Raw genomic sequence first — 9,441 nt, forward strand, 5'->3', positions numbered from 1 at the left:
AAAGCAGTGGTGAAGCGCTTCCAGGGTGGTGGGTGCATGCCGCATTTATTACGAAGGACGCGGCAATAATTGTAAGCACGCCTCCTGTGCACATGCAACACATGGAGAGCGATTAAGGTGAGATTAGTGTCCCCGCAGTAGCGAGCAGCAAGCACCTTAGGACTTGGGCATGTGACATCACAGCGGATTCTTGACCTTTTAGAGCTCCTCCGCTTCTTTGGCCACCCTTTTTTATTCGCCTGTTGAGTGTTAGTGTTTCTTCTCCTCCGCCTTGTGCCAAGCGAGGCGTAAATAACAGATGCTGCGGTTCGTCTGTCCTGCTGCATCCATTTTGTTTCGTTTTCCTGCTTGGCTTTCCTTAAAGTTCCTCGTTGAAACTTGTGAGCGAGAGTAAGTTTGTTTATAGGTAGTGTGGGGCATGAGGTTTGAGCTTGCTCTTCTCACCGTTTGAATCCCAGAGGAGGAGAGAATTAGAGCGAGCAAGCTGGCAGGATGGGCTGGATAAATCATCCGCGGGGAAATGTTATTTAAGGGATGGTTTGACTTGGGAGAGCTTTCTGCGCAGCTCGCGCGCTTCTTCCTTGCTCTGACTCTGGGGGCGAGGAAAGAAGGGCTCGACAGCTACACGGAGGTTTTTTTTATACAGCGCCTGTACATGCTTGCTGGGATTGAAGGGGGGAGGGGCCTGATCTGAACAGCAGCAGCTAGGCATAGCTTGTCATTATAGGCTTCGTAGCTCCGGCCAGGGGCAACCGAAAGAATCCACACGGTTCTAGTTATATAACTTGTTCTTCTGACACTGGAGATCTCGTCCTTGTTTACGTGGTGCCGCGGCGCGTGTCGGTTTGGTTCCCTGTGGAGACACTGTATTTTTGCGACTGGATTTCTGGGACCCTCGACTTGTAGAGGTCTCATCGCTGCGATCGGGCGCCCAGCTCGGGCTGCTCGGGAGGGGAGAATTTTGCTTCATGCAGAGCTTTCTTGAGCTCTAGTATGGGTTGGAGGAGTGGCCGGACACTAGTGCAATGGGAATAGTCTGCGAGCCTTTGTTCTTTGGTGGCGATCTCACGAGGAGGAGCTGTAGGAGGAGGCAGGAAGTGGCTTGCCGGAGCTCGAAGGGTGATTGCGATCCAGGTGGTGGCACTGGCGACTCATGCTTGACGAGTGATCACGAAGCGGCGGCAGCGGCGGCGGCGGAGGATTGCAGCACGGAGCTTGAAACGGCTCCAATTCGCGGCTCGTGTAGTGTCAACGATTCGTCTGCTGGCTCGAGTGGAGGGAGCAGCTCCTCCTGGACATGGCAGTCGAATTCTCCTGGGAGAATTGTTGAGAATGTCCTAGAGCAAGTCCAGAGCAAGGCATCATCGCCATCATCCTCTCCGGCAGCAGCAGAAGCAGCAGTCCAAGGATTTTCAGAAGGGGAGCGCGCAGTAGAGAACTGGCACGATCTTCTACAAGCCACCGACTTGCGTGACGATGGAATCGAGACGCTCCCGTCGCTAGTTTCCGCTGCCTTTCCCTCGGATCAGGAGCAGCACAAGGCACGGTTTCCGAGCTGGGACAACCGGCCTTCAAAGCTCTCAAGCCATCATCAAGCAGACTACGGTTGTTTCATGCAGCAGGACGGTGCGGCATTTGGTAGCAGCAGTAATGTGTTCAGACCACCACCGCAGTTCGTCGACAGTCACAACCTCAGCTTGAGCAGCCAGGCGATGCTATTCGAAAGGCAGCACCAGCATCAGCAGGAATTCAACAGCTTTTCTTCGCATGTTTCGTATCCTCCCGGGGGGACTTTCAACTGTCACGACGGCGTCGCTGCGACTACTGGCAATTCAAGGAGCAACCTTGAGCTCCTCCTTGGATCGAGCGCTATAGATTTCAAGCAGCCACAGCAGGAAGAGCAGCAGATTACAAGTCAGTGTCAAGGAGCTTTTGGTGGCAGCTGGAGTGCGAATGGAAACTTGGGAATTAATGGTCAGGCTGCGAGGAGGAATCACACGGGCGATGGAGGAGCAGGACAGTCACAGGCGCAGCAGCTACAGTCCATTTTTTTGCCGGGTCAAGGCAGCTCCAGGAAACCTGGCATTAAAACCGTGGAGGAGATGTCAAGGAGATGCTCGCTCCAAGACAACAACAGGGTAAGCGTCTCAAATTTGGTTCTTGCAAGCGTGTGCGGTGATTTCATGGCTGACGGAAGAAGTGGCTGACTTCTCTCTTTTCTTTCTGTTGGTTTTGATCAGGATGCAAAGCGTCACAAAGGCTCCACCGCGCAAAGGACAAGGTTTGGCGCTTCTTCCAAGAGAGGTAACTCTCACAAGCGGGAACCCGCGCTCAACACTAATCTTAAGCCGCGAGCAAAGCAAGGTTGTGCTAATGATCCACAAAGCATTGCTGCCAGAGTAAGAAAAAAAAGGAAGAAAAAATTGAGTCAAACTTACACTGGTGTGATGTTTTTATTGCAGCAACGAAGAGAACGGATAAGTGACCGGCTTAAAATCCTGCAGGAGCTCATACCAAATGGATCCAAGGTAGACTAGGAGAGCATTGGAAACTCTTTTTCTCTTCTTTTGCATTGGCTGATTTGTGGAAGAGCAGGTCGATCTGGTAACCATGCTGGAGAAGGCCATCAACTACGTCAAGTTCTTGCAATTGCAAGTCAAAGTAAGCTTTAGCTGCATTTGTTGAAGGCCTTTCTTGCTAAATCTCAACTCTTTTTGCGCAAAGGTTCTTATGAACGATGAGTATTGGCCACCAAAGGGAGATGGAGAGGAAGGTGAGGAGAGAGCAGCAGTGTCGATTGGACTAACTACCTAAAGTAAAACCGAAAGAACTTCGAAAGACAATCATCTATCATTCTCATTGTCAATCATTCTTAATGTCAATGAAACATTGAAAGTTTGGTTTCTTTTTTATATTGTAAGTATGAAAACTTATTTTCTATAAACTAATTTTGCACTTCTTAAGATTATCCAGTGTCTCAGAAATACTTATTCCTGAGCAAAATTAGTTAAACAGTAATTTGAGACATAAATATTAAAATAAAACTAATTCAAGCCAAGAACATTTATATTTCAATTTTACTTTAAACTTGTGATTTTTAATTAGTATTATTCTAAGAATTTTATTAGGATGAGTTTGTTCATAAAACTTTACTTTGTATTTATTTTAAAATCTATAATTTCGTAATACATTTAATTTAATCAAGAAAGCCATGTTTTTTTTAATATAAATAATTTCTTCACTATGGTAATTGGGTATATTTATTTTTATTATGTAATGATAGCTAAAGCATTAAAATAATATATTTTGTAAATTAATTTTCCTCAAGGACCTTGCACTTTTTATATTATGTTTAAAATATTTTTTATGAAACTCTTTTAATAATATTTAAACTTAAAATGACATCATAATACATATTAAAGTGAGTTTAAAATAATATTGGAAGTTATAAATATTGTTTTTGCAACTTAGTCATAGTTAAATTCTTTTTGCTGGTATCTATTTCTAGTAAATTTAAAATATTTACTAAACTAACAATAATGTGTTAAGCACTTCTTAATTTATTCCTAAATATTTTTCAAATTCTTTTTTCCTAAGATAAATGAACTTAAGGTTCAATTACATTCTTTATAAATATAAATTTATAAGTTTTTAACATCCTCCCTTGATATATGAAAATTTATTTATGGAGCTCTTTAAATTTTAAACATTAATTGGGTATTTTAATTCAAAACATTAAAGGTAAATATCTTAATCTAGATTATATGATATAAATATTAAAAAGAATGTTGAAATATTTTTGGAAATAATAATAACTAATGAGTTTTATGATGAGTTATAAATAGTATAATCAGCTGGTTGGTGTGTGCATGGTTATGTAAGCAATTGTGTGACAATGTGATATCTAAATACGACAGGCGTAAATAGTATAAATCAATTAATCAAAGAATATTATGTTATTTATTTAATTAATTTATTCTATTCACTATTATAAATGAAATATTTTAATATTTTAATGCAAAAATTTAAAATAAGTAAATTTTAAAGTGAGTTTAAAAATCATAAAACCTAGAGATATAAGTTTTATCTTACACAAAGTTAAATCTAAAAAATATAAAACTTGCTTTTAGTTTATTTGTATAAGTGAATTATTTAACTTAAATAATATTAGAAAATAGTTCTCATTATACTTACAATATACATATTTTTTTGTTTTTAAAAAATATACAAATAAAACATTAATATTTTAAAAATAAATTAGTCTACAATATTATCTATGAATTTTATTTATAATATTTAATATAATAAATTTAAATTAACTAAAATATATAATTTTTAACTCATTCTTTGTTTGATTTGTCATACAAAAAAAATATTTTTGTGGGTTAAGGTTATCAAGGATAAGTATATATGATAAATAAAATGAAATAAAGATGATTAATAAGATACTTCTTTAGTATAGTGCTCTAGTGTGTTGCAATTATTAAAAATCAAGAATTAATTCTAAAGTTTTAATAAGTTAATATCTAAATTTATTTATAAACATCACTAAATATAAAATTTTTACCTAAAGAATATAAATATAATAACTTGATTTCATTTTGTTATGTAATATGATACTATCATTATTTTCATTCTTATTAATATAAACAAATTTACTACTTTGACAAGTTTTAGTTGAAAGGATAAAACTATAAAGACTATATAAACCCATGAATTTTTTATTAGTATTAGCTTCTAATAAATTAAATTGTATGATAAACCAAAAATTTATTAACTAAGTATTAATTACTTTTTCTCAAAAATCAGATTTTTCAAACTATATAAATTTTAACAATAAATCATATATGTAATAGTGTAGAAACAAAATTCATGGTCAAAAATATCATAAAATGAACATAATCAATTCTTCCTTTAGAATATCTTTACAGAAAAGTTGTAAAAGTAAAAATAAAATTTGGTAAACACGTGGCAGGTTTTGACTGGCCTAAGAAACAAAAGCGGAAAAAAAGCGGGGCCTCGGGTTCCTTGCTTTGTCAGCACCAGCTTTTCTAGCCTACCTTGTTGGTCACGGTTAGACTCTCTCACTCGCGTCGCGCATACAAAGCCCTTCTTCCTCCTCGTCAATCTCATCCATTCAACCCAATCCAAGAGCTAGCGACGTTTTTGTTTTGGGATGTGTGAGAAGAGCCTCCTCTTGTCCCTCGCCATCATTGATCTGGGCTCTCGTCAACGAGGATACAAGTACCAGCAGAGATCCCAAGGAGGAAATCCAGGTAGAGTATCATCGGCAATTCTCTCCAATTCGCCATCAATCGAGCTCTTCGAAGTAGAAGAAATCTTCTACCTCGCGAAATCCATCAAGGCAATGTCCAGCAGCAGCAGCAGCAGCCACCAAAATGTGGAAGAGGGAGGAGTGATCAATCGCAATCGCGAGAAGGACGATGAGAGAGTAGCTCTGGTTGTGCGGGTGGAGGAAGAGGAGGTGGAAGAGCAGGATTCCACAAACAGGGGAACAACAGGGGCATCGATCCAGCAATTGGCGGCGCAAGCCATCGTGGGCGCTGCCCAATCGCACGAAATTCGCGACTCCACACTGGAATCCACGGCGCCTGCTACCCAATCTCTGGAATCTCAGGATGGAGCTGCCACGCCATCGCGCAGCCAGGAAGGAGGATTAGAATTGCGAGAATTGGAAGAGCTCCAGGCCACTCCGAAAGGGGAAGAACACAGGATCCCAGAGCCAACAGAGTGCCCGCCAGCGCCTCGCAAGCTTCCCAGATCCTCCTCATTTCCTTCCTCTTCCTCGTTGCTGCTCTCCACGATTTCGTCTTCGTCCTCGAGGAAACGATCCGCCCAGCAAGCATTCTTCGTCCCTCCCGACTCGGAAGTGTTTGCTCCCCGGCCACGCCAGGAGCAAAACTCCAAGAAAGAAGAGGACGAACACAAGGAAGAAAAGGAAGAAGAGGATGATGAGAAAAACACCAAAGAAGAGGAACACCACTGACAAATTGAGAAGAATTTTTTTTATTTTTTACCCTATTGATTTTTTCACTGCTGACCACCATCTGTAATTTTATTGCAAGAACACCCAATAACACCATTCATTCCATTCCTTAAAGCTCAAAAGCTCGTTTCGTTCGTACCTCTCGACTTGACGAAAAATCTCGGCCCAGAATTTTTATCCAACTGCCGCTGCTGTGGCCGGTGGCGATCCCACTTGTTTGCTCGCGATCTCTAAGGCCTGCTCCACCGAAGAGACGCTTTGCAGCCTGGCCTTGTCAATACTCGGCTGTGCTCTGGCCAGCTTCGGGAGTAGTGCGAATTCCTGCGGCAAAGATTGGAGAAAGAACGGCTCAGTCGATTTGCACGTAGGAAAGATAGACGAAGGAAAGGAACAAAACATCTACCTCGGGCGAGCCGCTTTCCAGAAACACGCCTTTGAGCCGGCCTGTGCATGTAATTCCCGAGTAAAAAAACTATGCCTCGACGAGGACGACGAAAAGCGAATCGAAAATCTTACCGTCGTCGATCCAAAACGCGCCATACTTGTTGTTGAAGTCTCCGAACTCCACAGATTCTCCCACTAAGTAAGTTGACAGACTTTTAAATTCGAAAAAGAAAAAAGAAAAAACAAATGGAAGCAACAAGATAGTACCATTGTCACCGTAGAACTGCCACCACAGCTTTCGAGAGCTCTTCGAGTTTTCAAACACCCGCGAATAGAAGAACGGCAAATAATCGTATCTGGAAGCAGGAAAATGGATTGTCAATCTTTCGGCATTGATGAAGTTACTACGGTCGCGGCTTACGGATCTGTTAGAGTTTCGAGCAGTGCATTTGCACAGTGCAGTGCTGATTTTCTTGCATGGTCAACGTGTTCCACACGTGTAGTCCTGCCATACATCTGTTTAAGCACAGGAGCGTTCAGCAAAGAAGTCTCTTAAATGAAAGACCTCACCTTCAAGGGGAATGCTGCGACATCGCCAATTGCGGAGATCCCCGGAACGCTCGTTCGGAACTGACCATCGACCTTACAAGACAAACGGACTATAAGGAAACGATGACTAAATGGCAGAGCTTTCCTACCTGAATGCCTCCTTCCGCAGTCGCGAGACCGGCGTCCACGAAAGGTCCAATAGCAGGTTTAGCACCAATGCCGACCACCACCTATGCAAACGTTTTGTTTAAAATCCTTCACATAACGGAAAAACGGAGTCACGTACTACGTCGGCTTCTAGCGTGGTCCCGTCTGATAGCTCCACTTTCTCCACCCGACCACTGCTTCCAGAAACAATTTTACTGACAACAGGACCCTTTTAAAGCATGCAATTAGTTTCTCCCTCTCCAAAGTGCGGAAAGAAGCTACCTTGACGAATTTAACGCCACGGTCCTCGTAAAACTTCTCGTAGTGCTTCGCGATTGATGGTGTGAATAATCTAAACATTACATGGGGTTCGGGGAAGACAACCTGTACAAAATAATCATCAAGAAAATTAAAAACACGCATTACCATGCCAAATTACCGTAGTATCAATATTCCACGAGGATGTTGCAGCAGAAACTTCCAATCCTATGTATCCACCTCCAATTATAACTGCTTTTTTTGCTCCTTTCTGGAAGGAATAGATCATTCAAGTACTCACTGTGTTTATATCAATCACTCACCAAGGAAGCTACGAGACTATCTGCATCAGCGACTTCTCGAATATAGTGGACACCTGGAAGGTTTCCTCCAATTTTCTCAGGCAACCTGCAATGCTTGTCGAGGAGAAAATGATAAAGATTGTCTACTTCAAACATACCTGGCGGCAGTGCAACCTGTAGCAATTATCAGGTTTCCATACTTGATTGTGTCGCCGGAGGAAGTTTCCAATGTTGAAGCAGCAATATCAAGCCCAGAAACGGTAGTCCCTTGCAACAACTTGATGCCAAAACATGCAAAAGAAAACAAAAAAAAAAAAAAAACAAGCAAAATCAGTCATACAGTAAGGATGTAGCTAGAACAAGTACCTCGATTCCTTTCTCTTTGTACCATTCCGGTGTTTGCCTCTCCCATCCCGATCCAACACATGTATGAAAACCCTGAGAAACAGTAATCAATCAAAGATGGCAAAAGGCGAGCAAAAAAACTTACAGGTAGCCTGGCAGGTTTCTCATCTAAAGGAAAGAGATACGCCTTCGTCAATGCGGGACGCTCGTAAGGAGGAACAGTCTGCCAAAAACAAGATCACTACATGGGAAAGGCTATACAAAAGCTTACCAAATCAAAGTCTGACCTCTTTAGCTACAATGCACAGCTTCCCATCGGCCAGTCCCTTCTCCGCGAACGCGTGAGCCAGGTAGCCAGCAGAGTTGCCACCGCCGACGATCACATACCTTCAGGGAACGGATCGATCACAACAAACAAATTCAAGAGAGAAATTTTCACCAGAGCCTTACTCGCGATTCTCGTTGAGATGCGCTTTAGCCGCGACAGCGTAGCCGGATCGCCGCGATGCGAATCGATGCCGAGGAGCCGGGAGGACGATCGCGGAATGCGAGAACCTAGCGCCCGCGCCAAAGAGACGAGACGACGCCATGGAACAAGAAGAAAAACCCTGGGCCTCCATTTGAAAAAAAAAATTAAAAAAAAATCGCCATTCAGGCCATTTACTTATAGCGAAAGGAGGCACCACTTGACGCCATGTAAGGGGCAACATGGCCATTGTCTTCTCGAGCCAGCACAGAGTTCGTTTATTTCCAAGAAACCTCGAAAGAATTTTCGAAAACTCAGATGGAGTGGTTGTAAGAGTTTTCTATTGATCGCGCCGGACAGGGGTGACCTGCTGCTTACGAAACAGACGCTATATCCACTGCGTGGATGCGCTCGAGAAAACTTTGATCTCTTAGCACTCTGTCGAAAACTGTTCTCAAGCTTCAAAATTGCAGAGAAACAAGGCAGTGCCCAAAATACACACGTCGTCCTGTCTGATAGATCCACGCGGCCAGAAACAATTCAACTGACAACAGGACCAACAATTTTCTTCTTGGGGCTACCTTAACGAGTTTAACGCCCCGGTCCTTGTAAAATTTCTGGTAGTGCTTCAAAATAATCTAAATATTATATGGTTCAGGGAAGACAACCTGTACAAAATAATCATCAAAAAAATAAAAATAACACACATTAGCATGCCAAATTACCGTAGTATCAATATTCCACGAGGATGACATCCAATCCTATTTATTCACCTCCAATTAGAACTGTTTATTTGCTCCTTTCTGGTAGGGATAGATAATTCAAATATCTGTGTTCATATCAATCACTCACCAAGGAAGCTATCAAACTATCTGCATCAGCCAGGTCTAAAATAAAGTGAACACCTGGAAGGTTGCCTGAATTGAGGAGGAAAATTATGTAGACCGTCTACTTCATACATACCGGGCTGCAGTGCAACCTGT

The 9,441-nt window shown here is 42.0% G+C and overlaps 3 protein-coding genes across 3 annotated transcripts; 2 read left to right on the top strand and 1 right to left on the bottom strand.

The window, feature by feature from the left end:
* The first annotated feature begins 637 nt into the window (after positions 1–637).
* LOC9658889 (transcription factor bHLH123) lies at positions 638–2,912 on the top strand. Its single transcript, XM_024673869.1, has 5 exons — positions 638–2,138; positions 2,241–2,399; positions 2,463–2,528; positions 2,596–2,661; positions 2,725–2,912. The coding sequence occupies exons 1-5, from the start codon at positions 1,026–1,028 to the stop codon at positions 2,812–2,814; spliced, it is 1,494 nt and encodes a 497-aa protein (XP_024529637.1). The 5' UTR covers positions 638–1,025; the 3' UTR covers positions 2,815–2,912.
* Positions 2,913–5,176: 2,264 nt separating this feature from the next.
* Positions 5,177–6,007, top strand: LOC9651244. Its single transcript, XM_002968777.1, has one exon. It carries the CDS (start codon positions 5,177–5,179, stop codon positions 6,005–6,007), a length of 831 nt encoding a protein of 276 aa, XP_002968823.1.
* A 51-nt stretch (positions 6,008–6,058) lies between these two features.
* On the bottom strand, positions 6,059–8,624 carry LOC9651245 (monodehydroascorbate reductase 5, chlorplastic). Its single transcript, XM_024673868.1, has 16 exons — positions 8,443–8,624; positions 8,280–8,379; positions 8,138–8,215; positions 8,014–8,085; positions 7,806–7,924; positions 7,669–7,753; positions 7,527–7,616; positions 7,370–7,471; positions 7,227–7,316; positions 7,090–7,170; positions 6,962–7,033; positions 6,813–6,907; positions 6,659–6,747; positions 6,524–6,586; positions 6,411–6,451; positions 6,059–6,328 (listed from the first exon to the last, which is right to left on the bottom strand). Exons 1-16 carry the CDS (start codon positions 8,610–8,612, stop codon positions 6,182–6,184), a joined length of 1,494 nt encoding a protein of 497 aa, XP_024529636.1. The 5' UTR covers positions 8,613–8,624; the 3' UTR covers positions 6,059–6,181.
* Positions 8,625–9,441: the final 817 nt, after the last annotated feature.

The sequence above is a fragment of the Selaginella moellendorffii genome, unplaced genomic scaffold (assembly GCF_000143415.4).
Source record: "Selaginella moellendorffii unplaced genomic scaffold, v1.0 SELMOscaffold_11, whole genome shotgun sequence".
Lineage (NCBI taxonomy): Eukaryota > Viridiplantae > Streptophyta > Lycopodiopsida > Selaginellales > Selaginellaceae > Selaginella > Selaginella moellendorffii.

Excerpts from the sequence above, each read along its gene's own strand:
- LOC9658889 (XM_024673869.1), top strand. The coding sequence starts at position 1,026 with ATGGGAATAGTCTGCGAGCCTTTGTTCTTTGGTGGCGATCTCACGAGG. Across the intron at positions 2,139-2,240 it reads CGCTCCAAGACAACAACAGG|GATGCAAAGCGTCACAAAGG; the intron begins GTAAGCGTCTCA and ends GGTTTTGATCAG. Across the intron at positions 2,529-2,595 it reads TCATACCAAATGGATCCAAG|GTCGATCTGGTAACCATGCT; the intron begins GTAGACTAGGAG and ends GTGGAAGAGCAG.
- LOC9651244 (XM_002968777.1), top strand. The coding sequence starts at position 5,177 with ATGTGTGAGAAGAGCCTCCTCTTGTCCCTCGCCATCATTGATCTGGGC.
- LOC9651245 (XM_024673868.1), bottom strand. The coding sequence starts at position 8,612 with ATGGAGGCCCAGGGTTTTTCTTCTTGTTCCATGGCGTCGTCTCGTCTC. Across the intron at positions 8,086-8,137 it reads AGAAACCTGCCAGGCTACCT|GGTTTTCATACATGTGTTGG; the intron begins GTAAGTTTTTTT and ends ACTGTTTCTCAG. Across the intron at positions 6,452-6,523 it reads CGCGTTTTGGATCGACGACG|GCCGGCTCAAAGGCGTGTTT; the intron begins GTAAGATTTTCG and ends TTACATGCACAG.